Source organism: Amyelois transitella, chromosome 12 (assembly GCF_032362555.1).
Source record: "Amyelois transitella isolate CPQ chromosome 12, ilAmyTran1.1, whole genome shotgun sequence".
NCBI classification, from domain to species: domain Eukaryota; kingdom Metazoa; phylum Arthropoda; class Insecta; order Lepidoptera; family Pyralidae; genus Amyelois; species Amyelois transitella.
In genome coordinates, this window is record NC_083515.1 from 7,321,504 (window position 1) to 7,341,890 (window position 20,387).

At 34.8% G+C, this 20,387-nt stretch overlaps 1 protein-coding gene across 1 annotated transcript; it reads left to right on the plus strand.

Annotated features, from left to right (window-relative positions):
- The first annotated feature begins 1,347 nt into the window (after positions 1–1,347).
- LOC106142690 (uncharacterized) lies at positions 1,348–20,339 on the plus strand. The gene is made up of 4 exons (XM_013344558.2): positions 1,348–1,919; positions 16,084–16,218; positions 17,459–17,645; positions 18,829–20,339. Exons 1-4 carry the CDS (start codon positions 1,745–1,747, stop codon positions 18,884–18,886), a joined length of 555 nt encoding a protein of 184 aa, XP_013200012.1. The 5' UTR covers positions 1,348–1,744; the 3' UTR covers positions 18,887–20,339.
- Positions 20,340–20,387: the final 48 nt, after the last annotated feature.

The window sequence follows — 20,387 nt, forward strand, 5'->3', positions numbered from 1 at the left end:
GATATTTTTGGCTTAATTTACTGTTATGCGCATATAACGTTACCAGTAAATTTACGGTAAGACGTATCGTTGAGACACTTTAATTAATAGGAACGCAAGGGATGCGCGCGCGGCACAGATAGACAACAACGCTTTGGTATCGATATTTATAAAGTTAATTGGTGTATAACGAATACACGTTAATTGGTAATCATATATAACGTAATTAATATCCTTATATAACGTTACAAGATTGCCTTACCATTATCATGTCTATAACGGTTATTTTTTTTAAAACAACGTAAATTTTTTAACGGTTATTCAAGCCCTGGTTGCGTTTCGTCCGTTCCTTTTCTTCATAATTTAGTGTTTCCAACTCTACGTCTTTTTATGTAAATCAGATCTTATAGATAGCTTGAAAAGGGATCTGCTAGATCTAAGTCCTGTTCCTGCAAACTCAAGCCACGTCCTAGATTAAAGTAATTTAGATTGGTTAAAAGCTTGGTCAATTAGCTAATGAACTTGGGTGATATGAAATTTTATAAGTGCCAAGCCAAGCCAATCTTCTTGCATTTACGTTTCCTAGGTAAGTATGTATGTGAAAAACGTCAAAAGCAAATTACCTATGTATACTACTTTCATTAATTCTAACCTTAAACCCGATGAAATTAAAATTAATTATATACAAGTGGAAATTTATTAACCCTTTTATTACACGATGCATATTTTTAAATAACAGAAATAAAATAAATTAATCTCATATTATCTACGAACTTACTTATCACACGTAAAAACTAACAAACACCCTTGACTTGACAACTACGGTATCACACTTCAAAGATAAACTGAAAAGTCACTTACTACAATCTCAATCCAACACATAACAGCAAACCTTTACATACCCTTTGCATTTTTCTGTAGTTTCCTTCTGCCTACCTTTTGTCTACTTTGCTTCAACAATAAGAACATAGTTACACTCACGCTCATACTCAACATATATTAACTCCCTAGCACTGCTGTCTTCTTGTTATTTTGTGTTGATATTTTTAATATGTATCCTTCATATTGAATGGCAAAGCCTCCGTACTAGGTTCCACTGAAAATCAGCGCATTGTGTAACCTCATCATACACATGCATATGCTGAGTGGAAACCCTTTTGGTCGCATCATGTATTTTTTTTTTATTTTTATCTCTGTTTATGAATGAAAATGTTATATTACATCTTGCGCCAAATAAAGATTTTTCTTTCTTTCTTTCCTTTGTTTGTAGTTCATGTTCCTTTTCAAACGGTATTGTGTAGGTAAAAAGTACCTAGATAAGAACTGGCTCAACTCTTTTTTAAATTCTGAGCTGGCAACACCTCATTCTGTCATTCATTCATTCATTTACTGTTTGTTGTGGTTTTGGGTTGTGTCTGCTAGATATTGTGAAAATTATTCGCTCGCTCGGTGATACATTTATCTACGATTGCACAGAGAGTTAGTTAAACACATTTTGTATTATTATTTTTTTCTATTTAGAGTTTAATTTTAATCGAAAGTCTTGCAACGATTTGAAATTCTAGCTGGAATCGACCGTTCGTTGCGCATCGCGCGTCGCATGCTCCCTCACCTAGGTTCCGAGCCTGGAGGCTGTATTTTGAAATCATCGCACTTGCTTTGTGTTTTGACTAAAGCTATGTGTTCTTGTTTATGAGGTGTTAAGTGGTCTGAAATTTAATTGATAATCAGAAGTTAAGTGTCAAGTGCTTCTAAACTCGTCATAATGCCTGCAAGTGCTGTGTATCAACCAACAACAGTGACATACGAACAGCAACCCAGTGACCAGAGATGGAACTGCCCCATGAGTTACTTCTCACGCCGAGTCACAAGCAGCCTGAACCGAGCCATTTGGATACGAATTGGTTTGTGCCTCATGGGAAGCACACTCTTCATTATTGGTAAGCACAAGAGCTTCACAGCACTTATTATTTGAACCAATGCATCATCTACCAATATATTTAAGAATAAGAGACTTAAGCATCCATTCCTAGTAACCATTATTTATACACACTTGATCATCACATTTTATCACATAGGGATAGCATAGATGGAGCTTTGAAAGGCTACAATAAGCTGGATTTTAGATAAGTGGCCTTGCAACTTGTCAGTATTAGAATTTTGATTCCATCAATAAGCCAAACAGCTGTACATGGTCTCTCAGTCCTTTTAAGACTGTTGGCTATGTCTACCTCCTAAAAGCTTTTTGAAAAACAGTTTTTAGATAACATTAAAGCAATTAAATATTGTACTTAAAATTATGATGCAAAGCTTCAAGGAACCTTGATTTTTAAAATGTTAATTTATTGTCACCTTTTTGGGAGGAAGGGTAAGCCTATGACAAAAATGTGCAAGTTACCTCATAATGTTTTCCTTGTTGAATAAATAATTAAAATAAATCAATTAATGCATAATAATCAAATTTCAAAAAACTGCTTTTGATTATACTTTTTAAATATGAAATAGTATTTTAGTTTAGTGTAAAAGTTATAAAAACACCATGGAGCTGGTAATTTTGTCTGTACCACTGAACTGAGATATTCTCAATCACAAAATTATACTGTGACACCCTACTAAGAATTTTGTAAAATATGATGTTTTTACAAAATTCTTATGACCTTTTTGTACATACATACATTACATATGGCGTAAGACATTATGTTGTCACTGCCTGCATAAGAACTTGAAATGAGCCTTGTTTGGAAGATAAAAACAAGTTTTTGCTTACATGAGGACTAGTCGATGCATACTACTAGTATAACAATAATATAATAATATCAAGAAAAAAAATCAAAACGCCAAATCAAGAATTACTAAATCAAACTTTATAATGCTACTTACTTACAAGACAATTGACTCAATTTAATGTTACACTACAAACAGTGAGTAACACTCAATGTATTGTTATGTGACCCATTTACACTTGTTCACAATATTAATGTATGATAATGATCATAAAAATGTTTTCTGTTCATTCATACCATACTGTTTTGTTTTTAGGAAACATTGCCAATTTGCCAAAATATAAGTGTTCACTGAGTGGAAAATTCTAGGCATTGGGAACTTGCATTCAGCATTTGTGACTACCTGATTCATGTTATCTTCTTTCTCATAGTATTTTCTTTGTTTTGTATAGTCCTGATGTCGTAAAAGGCAACTAAGGGAATGGCTAATAAAGCTGAACATGGCCTTTTAGTCTTTGCAAGACTGTTGGCTCTATCTTCCCCACAAAGGATAAAGATGTGTTTATATTGTATACATAGTCTATCAGTGCGGCCTGTCACAGGTTCGCCCGTAGTACAAACCTACATACCTATAACACCTGCGGATAATGGACTTTTTTATGGTGAAACTATTTTCTTGGTTCAATCCTACTACTATTATAAAGGCGAAAGTTTGTATGGATGTATGGATGTTTGTTACTCTTTCACGCAAAAACTACTGAACCGATTACCATGAAATTTGGTATGTAGGTAGCTGAAGACCCAGAATAACACATAGGCTACTTTTTATCCCAGTTCCCGCGGGATTGATAGGGTTTCCATGCGGACGAAGTCGCGGGCGGCCTCTAGTATCCTATATATTTGAAGATTATCCCTCACAAACAAAATTACAATTATATTTATGTATAGATTTAGATGTAAAAAATCCGTAAAATTTCTGGGCCGTTTGATAGTTACTATTTTTTAATTATTCTAGAATATTCACATTGTTTACTCTAGAACGTGAGTGTTTCTCTGTTTCCTTCAAGATCCAGTAAGAGCATAGCTGACCTGCAAACAAACGAGCGATTTACATACTTAATTTATGTACCGTCACGATCACGAGCTTAGTACGTCAGCTTTTGTTTCCTTTTGTGAACGCTTCCATTAATGGATTCCTTGGTGAATGGTTGTCGACTTCCGGACACTAGCGTAAGGCTCCGAGCAGCCGCAATATCAGGTCACCTTGACAGCGTGTTTTGCTTGAATACATTATTTTACGAGCTGTGCGTTGATGTTTTACAGAATAATACGGTTGCTATTTTGCTTGTAAAGTAAACAGGTTTCAACTTTTCAATAAGTAACAAGTACAACTATAATAGGCACAAATGAAACTACTTTTTCGATCATGTATGATCTTGGAAGGTGATCTTACACTTTTTCACAACGTAGAAAACTCTGACACGAAGTTTCCATTGTACCAATCTTGGCTTCCTTGAGTGTAATGAACTTACATTTGCTCTTATCACACTAAATATTCGTTTATGCTTAATTTTTATCTACATTACTGACTGACTAACAGACAACGCACATACCAAACTGCTGGGTCTAGAAATTTTAAATTTGGTAAGTCCCTTACGTGGTCTCTGGTTGCTCTAAGAGAGGGTTAGAGGGGTCCCGAAATTTACGCAGACATCCATAAGATTACCAAGAGAGAATGATAAAAAACAATATCAACATAAAAGCGTCAGAGATGGTACAAAGGCGGAATTATAGCTTAAGCAATCTCTTCCAGTCAACCTTTGGGTGGGGCAACCAAATGCAGCTTCCATGATCAAGGTAGAGTTAATGTCTAGTTACTGGGTTACAAGTAGTAAGTAAGATGGGAGTCGCATTGTGTAATCAACTGACTTACCCGATTAACTAACCCACGTTGCTAAAATCAATATGTAAAGTCAGCAACCTCTTAAGCTCAGACTAGACGCAATTTGCGTAGGCGTATCCTGTTTCCCGTCCGGATATCTCAGCGGCGAAGCCCTTGAAATCAAGTCAAAGAGTTCACGATCCAACGGAAATCAATATTATACCCTTTCTTCGACTGACGCCATTGCAAGGTTTCCTAAGTCGTAAATATAAGCCTCCGCTCTTAGGTGTTTATCCTCTTAAGTATAATAGGTATACAAAATATATCACCGAATACAGTGATTACATTAGAAATGCCTCAGAACACTTATTTTACGTTAAGACGTAAGAGTCAAATTTATCGTTTGAATTATTTCCTTGAATTAAAATCATTTTTTTTTCTTTTCTCAGAACTATATACTTACAGCCTTTTCTACTTTAGCGCAAAATTTATTCTATTAACGAAATTAAAAACGCCGTTAGTCATTAAATTTTACTACTTTGTAGCTACATAAGCAACATAGGCGTATGAATTCACGATTATTCTTGACTTGACCACTGAATTAGATCCGACAAACCGATCGAAAGCGACCGTATATAGTAATCATTTCGTTCGCCTTTTACAAGCTTATAAATGAAACTGTTATTGATGTTGATGTGATAGCTACTAGAACAGTAGTACCAAATCCAATACGATTGTGCGTATCAATTTGATACCAACTTTAGATTGCAAATGGCAATGGTATATCTGGCCGGGTGTCCGGTGACCGGCGCCTGCGGCCGGTGACTCATCCGGCGGCTGCTACGTGATCACAATCGGACGTAGACCTCGACGCGGCGCAGACATGACCATCACAATAAATAAACCTCTCAGCCGTCATAATTTTATATCAAACATATTCAATGTACCTGCTTGATTGATTATATCCGTTGCTGATTGTTTCATAGAATGTTACACTAACTCCACTGTTAGATCAGTTTGGCAAAAAGACGACGTGAGAAAAATTAGATCTTAGTTTCGAAAAATATTCAACCTTTTTTTACATGTTTTGTAAGTAACTTAACTTTCACCGGGCTTCACATACTAACTAACCCTTCTAGTACTTTGATCTTTATTTTGCGTCGAAGGGGACCTATATTTTATCTCAGTTACGAACATCTAACATATAATATATTTTTATATTTTAACTTCTAATAGATCTTTATATCTATCGCGGTGTACAAAAGAACAGGCATCGGCGAAGGTCATCAAACTCCCTCAAGCTTGCTTTACAACGTTTCCGCAACACTTCTCTCGCATCCAATTTGTTCACCAGATGAGGTCACACAGTAGGCTTATTGGGCAAAAATCTTTAGGTAGGTACTGCCTTTTGCCGGAATAAACACTAGGAAACAGTGATGTATCTTCGTGCTATTCTTATACTTTTCTTATTCCTTATGAAGTGTCTTTCCTGGCACCAAAAGAAAAATAATACTCATAACCACTCCATCTCTTTCCAATGGATGCCTTTTTTCTCATCAGTCTTTTCAACACTGTTGGCTCTGTCTACCCCGCAAGGGATATAGACGTGGATATATGTGTGTATACCTATTGGTTTAGTATCGTAACTTTCTATGATTTTGAACCTAGGCTAGGGACACGCGAGTGGCGAAGTTCTTAATTTAAAACACTGTAGTAAATGAAAACAAAATACATACTAGTAATACAATGAATACCTGTAAGTATGTAAGACTTTTTTTATCCGTCACCAAAAATGCAAATGCAATTTTTGTCTTTTTTTAAATGTCGTGTCGTGAGTAAGCGTGAAAGCTACTTTCATCTTTTAACAGTGATCGTTGTTTTCCTTTTTTAGGCTTCTGTACTTTAATAGGGGAAATAGAACTTTTACACCGCTATAAAAGTTGGTAAACTTAACAGTAATGACCCTAGAGTCTTTTAGGAACACATAATTATAGTTTGATATACCAAGAAAATAAACCAACATTTGTAAGTTAGACATGTTTTATTTGATAAAGGCATTTGTGAGTGCCTTGCACTTATTGACACTTACATATATTCACGTTTAGCGGGGTAGACAGAGCCAACAGTCTTAAAAAAACTGATTGACCTCGTTCATCTGTTTGGCTTATTGGTAGAATTGAGATTCAAATAGTGACAGGTTGCTAGCCCGTCCCCTAAAAGTAGAATCTCAAGTTTATAAGCCTATCCCTTAGTTGCCTTTTACGACATACATGGGAATGATAGGGAGTGGTCCTATTTTTTTTATTGGTGCCACCACACGGCACATAAATTGACACTTGCAAGTAATAAAAATAGTTTACGAATGAACAGAACCTTCACGACTGATATTCGCACTTGACCGGTTAATTTATTTTAAAATCAATGAACAAAACCAGTTATTTTGTAGGTGTGCTTTCGTTCTCTGATAATTAAATGGAAATCTGCTCAATAAAAAAAGAACAGGAAAAATTTACTTTCCTTCTTGATATTTTACATCTATTATCTCAGAAATGTATGAATAATAAAATATTTTCTAAGGTTTTTTCTAATTTTAGACGGAGAACTAGTAGCTGGAGAGCTAGTGAACCCTCCGAGTAACGGTGTTCCTGTAAGGCTAGAAATTTGTAGAGTGATGATTCATAGCACACCAAGGCCAAAAATCATGACCTGGCAGGCATCTGCCCTGCACGTCATCATCACTTTTATTTCTTAAAATGTAAAAAAAATAGGAAAAATAAACTTCCTGCTGTAAGCTTCAAAATTTAATATCATCTATTTTATTTATTGATAATTATAAAAAAAAAATTGCCAGGCGATTAGAGTAAGCACAAGTACCTGCCAGGTGCATCGAGAACTGCACATTTTAGGAAGAAAAATAAACTTTCTTCTGTAAAGTTGAAATTTAAGTATATGTTTCAGTATATCATTTAGAAGAAATGTGTACAATGACAGGCGGTTCTGAACAGCATAAGACCTTGACAGGCGAGGGGAAAGATGCTAAGAGCGTGCTAGTAAGAGGCGTAACGTAATTGCATGTAGAGTCAGTGACATGAAAAAAAAAATTAAAGATGCAATATCTTTTACTAATTGTTATGTAATTTAAATTATTTTTCACATTAATTAGCATCTTCATCCGACTCTTCCTCCTCTGAAAAGAAAAATATATTTCAATCAATTAATAATGTGATTAAGAATGGAAACTCGCGTTCAATTATAGTATATTGAATCAAATAACTGTATATTACCTGAAATATATTCTTCAGTTTCAGTTGACTGTGCTTCGGCAGTATCAGCATTAGTTGGTTCTTGTAGTAATATGTCATATATAGAAGAGGGAACCGTATCCCCTTGAAACCAATTGAAATCGTAGAGGTCATCGATTAAGTTCCAACCGTTATTTTCAGGAGTAAGAAACGTTGGTTCCTTTAAATGACTATTTCGCCAGATATTTGTAATATATGCAGCCCTTAATAATTGTTGTTGCAGTTCGCGTTGACACGGTGGTAGATTTGGTGCATCATAACTTATTATTTTTTTCATAAATATTTTGGTGTTATTCGTGTCGTAGGTGGTAAGGAACTTCTCATAACGTGCCTCATTCAATTTTTGACATTTTCAACCGTACATTTGGCACACAAATTTCTCTAGTATTGAAAAAATCTCTTCTTTCTTCTCTATTATTTCTGCACTTCCTAATGCTGCAAATGCCTTTTGATACTGATGAGATTTTTCTAATAGTTTTTTTTTCCTCTTCTTAAAAAGGACGGGTTAAAATCGCAACCGTTAAATGCATGAAATCCTGGTAAGCTTTGACATATCGAGGGTCCCAATTTTTCGTATACTTCAGAAATGTTGATCCATTTTTAAAAATTGTTGGTGCCATATTAGATGTAGATTTTTTATTTATTACAACAGAAAACAAAAACGCATCGATAATTCTTTTTTCATTTTTTTTATCAGAAACAAAAACAGCCATTCTTAAAAAAAGAAATAAGAATATGACTTAATCTACTCACTACAACACATTTCCGGCCAAAACGTAGATTACCACATGAAAACAATATACACCTTTTATGTAACACTTTATAAACTTATACACTTAAATATACCAATCTACGTAGTATAAACTAGGAACCCACCTCAAGTGACGCCAATAAGTTACGAGTATAAATCATTTCAACGATACCCAGCAACACAGCTTTAAGCAAGTTGCACTTTAAATTTACAATAATACATAAAATGAACATTATAATCAATTACACATGTATAATAATAATATTATACCTTAAAAATTTGCACATATGTATATATTCATACTTACTTATTACATTATCAAACAAAAGAGCGTATAGCAACACCCGCATAGCATCCAAATAAATAACACACATTACCTTCCTCGAAAGTATTTCCTTCACATTACTCAAGATAGCAATAAATAATAATATATATAAAAGAAAGTCGTGTTAGTTACACCACTTATAACTCAAGAACGGCAGAACAGATTTGGCTGAAAAATGGTAGGGAGGTAGCTTAGAGCTAGGAGACGGACATAGGATACTTTTTATCCCGTTCGACAGCGTTCCCGTGTGACTTGACATGAAACGTCAGTCACTATAAAACGTGGTATAACAAAAAAGAATCAGACTTGGAATAACAAAACGCAAATGACAGTTATGTAATTGACGTAAATTCAAAAAAAAAATCCTATTAATATTATAGATGCGAAAGTTTGTGAGTATGTCAGTATGGATGTTTGTTACTCTTTCACGCAAAAACTACCGAACCGATTATGATAAAATTTGATACGTAGGGACGACGACGACCGACGACGTGATTATTTGTTTGTAATTTGTAAACCACATTAATATTGAAGAGAAAAGATTTATATATTTGTATCTTTGTTACGAAAAAACTACTGGAGTGATTTTCATTAAATTTGGTACAGATCTTCCGGAGTAACATAGGCTACTTTTACTGTAATTTCTCACGGGGCGGAGCTCCGCGCAAAAGATAGTTAAGCATATATAACGAAAAATACAAATGTAAATAGCGAATCACTACATAGTATAAAACAAAGTCGCTATTTTAGTCTGTTTGTCTGTATGCTTAAATCTTTAAAATTACGCAACGGATTTTGATGCGGTTTTTTGTAACAGGTAGAGTGATACAAGATACATAAAAACCTTCCGTTTTTATGTATCATAACATTTATAATTTTGCACCCGTGCGAAGCCGGGGCGGGTCGCTAGTAATAATATAAAATTTAAATTTTCAAAGTCACTCAAAATATGCAGCGTAGTAATTCAAAAGTAGGATTCGTCTTTATATAAAAATCGTTGACACTCGCACGCTCTTAGCATCTTTCCCCTCGCCTGTCAAGGTCTTATGCTGTTCAGAACCGCCTGTCATTGTACACATTTCTTCTAAATGATATACTGAAACATATACTTAAATTTCAACTTTACAGAAGAAAGTTTATTTTTCTTCCTAAAATGTGCAGTTCTCGATGCACCTGGCAGGTACTTGTGCTTACTCTAATCGCCTGGCAATTTTTTTTTTATAATTATCAATAAATAAAATAGATGATATTAAATTTTGAAGCTTACAGCAGGAAGTTTATTTTTCCTATTTTTTTTACATTTTAAGAAATAAAAGTGATGATGACGTGCAGGGCAGATGCCTGCCAGGTCATGATTTTTGGCCTTGGTGTGCTATGAATCATCACTCTACAAATTTCTAGCCTTACAGGAACACCGTTACTCGGAGGGTTCAGTAGCTCTTAGACTATAGCAATCTCACTATCTGTACTATCAATTCCGTTATTAAGTCTATCTATCCATCTGAACGTGGCCTTCGAATCTTTAGACTCTTAGTTCTCTCTACACCGTAACGGATAAAGACGTGATTAAGTTTGTATGTATGGTTGTGGCGTTTTACGTAAGACGTCACAGGTAAAAGAGATGAGAGATAATGTGAAGATCAATAGAATAACTACATCAACCTTTATGAGGCCTATTTTTACAAATTGAAGAGAGCGTAGGTTTAGCTATAGACACGAGATCCAGCAAGTAGTCAGAATATAGCGAGCTACTTAACTTGGTGAAAGCTGTAATAGTCCAAGGTCCAAAGGTCCGAAGACCCGAGGCGCGCACGCCACCTTTTATAGGGCTCCCGAGCTGTGAAGAGGACGCAGAGGATACACAAGCGGCAAAACCCTCCCCCTCAACCTCTCGTTAGGCCAGAATTTCTCTTAGTAATTCTCGATTGCTCGAGAGCTGGAACAGGCGTCTAAAGGGCACTGGCAGGCAGCTGGTAGGAGGCTGTCCGGACCGGTAGGCAGCTGGTACCGGAACTACCAACCTAAGGGAATAAAAAATGAAATCACATTTTTCGAACATGAGCTAACTGCATATTATATCGCCTACGTTAGAAACCGCTCTACATATCAAGCAGTATGATGTGGGTGGTTATTGTTAGGAGCCAGTGAAAGCTGTATAATGAATCAGAGGAGCCCCGGGCCCCACCGGAAGTGAGCCCGGCGGCGACAGTACAGTGCAGTGGCCCGTTTTCGCAACACTCTTGATTCATTAGGGACCCACCATTTGTCGCTTGTGAAAGCAGAGTAACGAACCAGGGGATTTTCACGAACGTTGGAAGGCGATCCTACTAATAATCTTCCGTTACTTACAGACTGAGTGATTGAAGGGCAACGCGCAGCTGAAAGTACTGAGCGTAGAAAGTTGAAATTTGGTATGAAAACTCCTGAAGGAGCACTAACAGAGGGTTTCCCGATTTGGGAATATCAGGTGGGAACCCGAACGGGAATTAATGGTATTTTCCATTTATGTATATTAATGGGATTTTCCATATAAAGAGTGAGAAGATAAGACATGCCCTGACAACGTTTGTGAATAAGGGCGCAGAATAGTAACTACTCATTCGTTATGTAGTTATTGTAGCAGTTCATTTACAGTAGTTTACTTATATGTACTAGCTTTTGCGCAGGTCCAGACTTCCAGGGAAATTTTCCAAAAAAAAAGGAAGCTATGTATCGGTGCTGGTGGTGGTCGTTACAAACAAAATTACAAATATGTTCTCTTTATAATATTAGTGCGGTATGGATTTGTGTAGATTATTGTGGGTAACATTCGTTTTATCAATTAATAATTAAATGCATTATCGGTGAAGTTGGCAGTATGAAACTCAGTAATCTAAATAAATTTACATTTATGTGACATGAGGTTAAAAAACAATATAAGTATTTTCTTGATTCCGATGGCACTACCTTGCGAAAGTATTTCGAGGCCTTGTCGTTTAATGGTGGTGTTTGTTATCTTTTCAGTTTTATTATTAGCACGCTTTTGTTTGCGTACGCTTAGAATAGAACATGAAATAAAGTAGCTTTCCGCGACTGAATCTGTTTATCCGCTTACAATATGGCTTTACACCAATCACATAATGGAATATTGGTGGACCATACAAAATTGATAACTATTTATTGTGGAAGAGATGTAATGTACTTCAAGTACTTACGTTTAATACGTATATGTATAGCGTAGCTAGTGTAACAAGCTGTCTGTATTGTACCAATTCATTTGATATTCTTGCAAGGACTCAAACTATTAATTGCTAAAATACTTGTATTCGTTCGCCTTCAGAATCATAATTTATTTCAATACTAACGACGTAGTTGCCTCAGAAGTGGCTCGATCGGTCAATCTGCATTATTAATGCAGTCTATGTATGTACCCACGCGATAGCGTTATATCACCGCTATTTGTGGTTTGTGGCACATTATGCAATTTCCAGAAAGTTGACATTTCATTCAAGTTGTACAAAACCTGATATAAGAGTCACTTTTGTGAGATCTTGTTGGTGGCGTTTGTGGTGTGCATCAGGTTATCATGGTGTTGGATTTTATTCGATTTTTAACTATTTTTTCATTTCTTTACTCTGCCAAGCAGTAGACAGAGAGCATCATGGTTTTTACGCAGAGAATTTGATTGATTGATTCCAATGATTTTTCTTTCTTTATTTTCTTTATCAGTAACTCCTTGTTTAGATAGAATTATCTATACTTATATTATAAAGCTGAAGAGTTTTTTTGTTTGAACGCCGCTAATCTCAGGAACTACTGGTTCGAATTAAAAAAATATTTTTGTGTTGAATAGACCATTTATCGAGGAAGGCTTTAGGCTATATAACATCACACTGCAAGGAGCGAAAAAATAATGCAATATGTGAAAAAAACGGGGAAAATTATCCTTAAGGGGGTTCAATGATGCCCAAAATAAATATTCCACGCGGACGAAGTCGCGGGCACAGCTAGTATAATATAAAACAAGAAGCTTCTTAATATTTTACATAATAGTTTTTCTACATAATTTTACAAGGTTGTCAATATTCTTGATGCAACTGTAGAAAATGAGGCCTTTGATGTTTTTGTTTAACTATATACATACAATTTATCTACGGTTAAGCTAATGAATATCACCTATGTTTAATAATTACATGTCCTCTGGATACACGTGACACAGTACTGTTAAAAACAAAATAAACAATTGAGCATCGCGTGATCATTGTACTACATTTCTATTTATGTAACAGGTACTATACCTACCTTTGTACCACGTAACAGAAACTACAAATGTGTATTATTTTTATTGTATTTTCTATAGAGAATGATAACCGATGTACAGACGTATCGCTTAGCTGTCTACTACATACTACTACTATATTCAATATTAAATAAAACATTATAAACATTACTTCCCAAAATTACACTTTTATACCGAGGATTGAATGAGTATCTTACAATATGTGCAGATATATATTTGTATTATACATATACCGTAGTAGAATAAATTACATATTGTCATAGGTACGGTACAAGTCAAGGCGAACCTTATTATGTTGATGTACTTACTTACATGTTTCTCCGGCGTCATATCGTGTCATCGTATTTATTTCATCAAATTGTAGCGTTGAATGACATAGTTCCTTTATAAATATAATAACTAATAAAAATTTTGTATCTATTCCAAGATATAGATATAATAAGAAAAATTGCGATGGTCTAATCGGGCTGCCCCTAACACTCCACGTGTGCAAATGTGTGTCTAATCGATACAAATATTGTAAAGAGAATTGGTGTTTTAATATTTATTTGTGAGTAAACTTTATAAACTTCCTAGTGGAACAATTTGACGAAAATTAACGAAGAGACTATTGAAGAGTAGATATTATTAGTCTTCAATATATTGGCCACAACCTTTTTATAAAGGACTGGAGAGAAAAAGCTTTACATTTTCGTTAAGTGTAACTAATACCTCATAATAGTTAATACCTTTAATTCAGCCCAGACCCAGGCACGGAAATTACTTGATACCATGCGAGTAGTCTAAGGAAATGGAAGTAGGCGGAACCTGATTAGTTCTGTAATTTATATCAGACTCGTGTAGGGTTACCAGTTTTTAGATGTTATCTCAAAAATATCTGAATTTGCATGGCTTCTTTTCGCTCCACCACCACTTATAAGGGTTGCCACTCTGTGACTTATATTTTGGTTTAGGGCTCGGCCGAGATTAAAATAATAATATCAGTAGTAGAGGGCGATATTGCAATGCACACACACAGTCAGAACAAGTGCCGACCTTAGTGGGGCAGAACAGATCAAATTAAGAATAGTGAAAACTCGCTCTGCTTTTAAAAAATGCTGATATCTTGCATGGTAACCCTGTAGTCATGAATTTATATGGAACAAATGCGTTGTGGGCGAATGCCCCAACACGTGGGCTGATATCCGGTACCGATTGAGACCTGACTTGTTAAAGTGCAACCCATGTCTGTCTACTACTGAGTGTACCATGCATAAAGATTACTAAAACGTTGAAAACTTATCTTCAAGTTTAGTGACACCGAGTTACTTTACTTGCTTACTACATATAGTGTAGTTATATTTTATTGGTCATTAATATTATATTTCACAGGTTAACCTTATGATCAGGATCATGTTACCCACAAGCGCAATCGAACCAAGTCGTGGTATTGGCAAAGAGGTACTCATGTCCCCACGTGATTTTGAATTGGCACAGTTTAATACATCGTTGTGATGATGCAGTTTCTTTACAATAAACAGGAAGTGGTCCATTTATTATTATTATATTCATTCATGATTGGTTCCCAGAGCCCGGCGTAGTTATGCTGTATATGTGTATGTGCACAGTCAATTTACAGAAAATACTTATTCCTCCTTGCGTTAATCCCGGGGTGCACTTTTCGACAATTGAAGATTTGACTAGGACAAAAATTGCTTCGTGTTTTTAATATTTTTAGAACGTGCATTGATTTTCTACTCAGTATAACAAAGGTTATTATTTAAAGAACATGTTTAACTAAACACGACAAAAAATTTAACGTAAGTTCTGATTCAGAGGTAGATGCCCGCGAAGTGATTCAAATTGTAATTAATGACTAGCTTGAACGTTACAGTACAAATCATACATAGATATCTTACGAGGTCGTATAATTATTTCATTTTTGAATGGTTAATTATAGTGTGATGAACCGATGACTCAGTCTTTGAACATTCGCCTTTAGTTCAAAGTACTAAGAACCAGGTACCTATATTGTATTAACTTCTTATATGTTATGTATTGTATAACTGAGACTAGACAAGGCTAGACAGTATACCTATTAAGTATTTCAGTAATCGGTTCAGTACCTATGTATGAAGATCCTAACAAACAAACAATACCTCTTTATAATATTAATAAGTTTAATACGAATAAAAACAACCCGTACAACCTATTTTGTTAGCGTAGGTTATTTCTGTATTTTGTGATTTCTTCTGAATAATCTGCTGTTATTTTTGTAATTATATCACAACCCAAGTTTATATTGATTAGCCTAATGAGACTTCAGTATCTGCCAAGAATGTATGGTTGTTTGGCAACAGATACACCAGAAGATATTAAATTTTCAGGGAAATATAACATTTCACTTCACTATTTCTGAATCTCTATTTCGTTTCATCGACGTTTTTGTCAGCTGAAAACTTAACAAATACTATAACGTACTTCGTCATCTAAAATTTGTTCGTAGGTACTTACCTATTCGATTCTCAGCCAATTCTTAGTAATAGACAGGTTCATGGGAATAATTCATTGAGCATCATATGTTCACAAACATATTGCACTTTTTATAACTCTGCGATAATATATAATGTTTTATGGATTTTGTGATAAGATGTGATGTCAGAAATGTAATGCCAATAGATGAATTGTACATATATTTTTAATTGTAATTTCATTTTCTTAACAAAGTCTTTCTTTGTGATGATGTCATAATAAAGAATAGACACAAACTTTTAGTAATTGATTGAATTTAAGTGATTATAAGTAATTCTACTCATACATAGGTGTTAATAAATAATTAAATTTATTATTATAATCGTTTCAGGTCTCGCGATGCTGATAGCAGGAGGTGTCCAGTACTCGAACGCGCCTCCACCGGACACCCCTGACACCACGGAGAACGGTGTTGGGACCCTCATTGCTGGAGGTGTCATCCTCTGCATTGGCCTGCTGTTTGCTGGTATGATGTTATTTTATTGAAGATTTATTTATTTAGGTACACCAACAGGTTACATTAAATAAATTTAGGAGTAACATTCAATTTATGTGCTAGCATGCAACCCAATTACAGGTGAACACAACTTTCAAGCAAACAGGCGAGTGTTATTTATTATTATTATTAAAATCAGGTAACTATTACTATTAAAATTATAGTCTAGAGAATACATTTCAGAAATTAATTAACAATTATTATTTAATATATGAATTTATACCTTATATTTGTGAAATACATTACATTATTACTTTCAAACTTTTATACATTTGTCATTGATGGCATGACAGTAGATGATAAGAATATAATATTGATTGGCGTATAGATGTCGCCACAATACCATAGATAGAAGGTTTTCTATCTAACACCCTTGAACAACTAGTACGTGTTTCCCGATTCTCGGGAAAAGAAAAAGCGATATTTTCTTATACATACTAGCTTTCGCCCGTTTAAAAAGCTTATGCCCTTCTTCGTACTGCACATTATATGTTCTTGCAAAATTTTGTTCAGTGGTTTTGACGTGAAAAACGGACAAACAAAAACTTTCTTATCATTGAGTCTAAGAAGGTGGGGTTGAGGTGGTGGAGACCACGCCTTGACCTTTAGATAAAAATAAACGAAGCGAGGCGAGAAACGATGTATGCAATAGCTCTGCTTTATCAATATTAAATTTATTAACGTGCAAATCAAGATTGAAATGTACCAAAATATATTTTTAACGTCGTAGTTGTTTTGTCACCTTGAACTTGGTAAATGATAATTTTGTTGTAAATTTCTGTTACATCGTCAAATCGTTCGCGAGCTGCGACAGTGCCGAATCGTGACTTTGAAGATCAAGTATATAGCTTCTAAGTATTTTTTGATACAACCTACTTTTCACAGTCACGTTTTTCATACGATTTTTTCTTCAACATCTCTCGATTGCACTCCATAGTTTATTTTTTGTATAAGAAATACTAAGGATACATTTTTGTGAAGGAAGGAATACAGTCTGCAAGTTCTGCAACGGAGTAACTTATTGTTATAGATTACGAAAAAAGAAGATCCACCGAATGCATTTCCTTTTCTAAGCGCTTTCCCGATTGCAATTAATTGTACTTATGCATATTTGGAGAGACAACATTTAAAGATAATTGATTTGAAAAGAATTGGCAAAGTTTTTTAAATGTAGCCTTTGTTTGAATTTTGGCATTTTAAATATTTAAAGGCGTCGGCGGCTGGGCTTGGTCGTCACGATGGGGAGGCGGCAAGGAAGCCCCGGCCAGTGGCGCCGCAGCCCTCACGGCCCTGAACCCCTCCACCGACCCCCTGGTAGCGGCCCAATACGCCCCCGTCAGAGATGCCCCGCCAGCTCCAGACGATGAAATGCGCAACCTCATGGACAATAAAGAATGGTAAGTTGTATGGTCATGATAATGAATTGAGGTTTACCTTACGGCTATGCCTTAAATCCAATCTTGCCTTTACCGCTCACTCGCTCGGATGCATTTCGAAATGGTAACATCTGGCTGGACTAGATTGCATATTGGAACCGTTGTGCAATAGGTATACGAAGTTATCCAGAAACTTGTGTGGTACTACAGCACAACCAACGAGACATTATTATAATTGTAAGGTACTTGGGTACTATTCTCATTAATTAATTAATAATAATATAATTATTAAGATAGTGTCATAGAAATCAAAATAATATATGGCAAAAGAAATACCATATTGAAACTTTAGTAATGATTTGTAGTCTGGGGTAGACTTTCATCGCCGTTTTCTGCGCTAAATGCACCATACAATAAGCACCATTTGTTATAATGGCGCATGTCATCAGCTTTATGATCTGTTTACTTGACGCCGGTAGTCACACAACCATTGTCACCAGCGCAGGTGGCAGCAGAGTTCACGTCCGCTACCTATTGTCTCCGACTAACTTGTTTGCTTACCTACTACCTACGCAAGTAAATTTGTTCTACGCAACTGAGCCGATTCACTGTTACGTAATGAAAAAATGTTAATAAAACATCGACATAAATACTAAACATTAAACTTAGATTTAAAATCGTATTTTCGTATAATTTTACTAGTGACCCGCCCCGGCTTCTCACACTCGCTTCCTCTTGAATCACTCTATCTATAAAAACTGCAAAACCCTTTGCGTTGTAAACATACAGACATAAGGACACACGCGGGAAGCGTCGTTTTGCTTTATACTACATGGTGATAAGAAAAAACGACGCTTTCCAAATAATTCTCAGATGAATTATGTTTATTGCTTATACAAAAATACTATTGCACAAAATAAGCTGTTAGTCCAGTGGATTAGCAAGTTTTACTGGGTACTATTGTGTGCAGTAGTACTGAGCATTTATGCGTAAGTTCCTAACACTGAGGCAACGGCACTTATTATTCACGTTTGCACAGAAAGTGTTAATTGCGTTGCAATTGTGACGAATGATTTCTACCGTTTGGGGTGAATCATTCTGCCTTGGATACTAATTGAGTCTGCTAATTCCGGCAGTTTATTAAGTTCTAAAATAAACAAAATACGTGCGAAGGTATATAAATGTATTGTTTATTTTGTTCCAGTTTGAGCAGCGCTGAAGAGAGTGATAAAATGTTGGACGGCCGGCCTTCGGTTGCGTAAGCACAACACCAAACCATTTCTTTTGCGACTTTGGATTATTCCTAATATCCCCCTAAATGAATTGATTGAGGCACGTTAGACAGGTAGTGTGGTACATAGTGTACTGAGGTATGATTTACTACTGAATTTATTTTTCAGATAATTTCAAAAGAGTAAGGTTAATGTATCTTTGCTACAGTTCTTGCGTGCCTGTTTCGTGTCCATAAAGATGTTGCATTTGTGGTACAAACTGTAGACATTGCAAGACAGGAGTCTTGCGCCTATAAATGTAGACGGCGTAAATAATTGCCTGTATAATTTATGTTAGTATGTAACATTGAGCTTTTATTTTTTCTCTTATTGCTAAAATAATGACAGACACGTCTATTTTAAAATAAAGGTATAAACTGATAACACGTTGATAAGTGTGGAGGCACAAATTTCTTTTTCATACGGATTTATCAATTGCTTGATATAATTAAGGTATTTTAAAAGTGTTCAGATATATGAAATCATATTTACTGTTATAATTTATATACTTCTTAACACACCGTGTAGTCTTCTGACTTTTGTTGCAATATTTAACTTAGCTTGGTATTTGTCCTAATTATTAGAAGTAATTAGTAAAGACAAGTGGCCAAATTATCGTCCAGAGTTAGATTATATTAAAAATGTGGATAATTTATCTACTTACTAGCTCGATATATGATATCTCGAGTTAAATTTGGTTCTCAAACCACATCTCACGTACGCCGATAATTAACAACGGTTTATTTTAAATAAGTATGATATAAAAATTAAGCTATATTTTAGGATAGTGACGGATATTTTTTTATCAGAAAATCTTGTAACAATAATGAACTTATATCCATTCTTAACCGCCAATTTAAATAAAATTAATCAATAGGCATTCCTTTTAGTACAGAAGCAATAAAAAAAGAATAATTTTGTGTAATCAATTGTAATAATCTAATTCTCGGTTTGTAGCATAGCAAATATTCTTAACTTCGACGCTCTCTTTGAAGATCTGACGAAAAAATCATAAAAAAGTAGTGTAAAAAAAAATAGATTATTTTATCATATTATTTTTTTTAAACCGTCCTTTAGTTTTAAGTTAATGTAATAATCTAAATGATATAATAAGCTTGTTTTGAGTGTAATGGTTGCATTCCCGACTTAATTGAATATTTTACTTCCCTTTATTGAAATTTGTTCCTGTGAAAATGTGTAATCGCATTTATCATACATTAATAATTTTATCTTGAATTTATTGTAATTATTGCTCTCTTTTCTCGTCAATATTGTAGATGAAAGTGTTTTTTCCAAATTATTTATGTTATTTTTAAAGTATAGTTATAATTTATAAGTTTTGCCTTAGAAATGTTAAATTTTCTCAGTTTCTGAATCTTTACTCAGATTACATAATATATTATTATTTAAGGTTTTTTTTTTAAACTATATTGATACATGGTGCATATGAAATTGGAAATTAATGAGGTTATGTAAACTTTATTTGAAGACA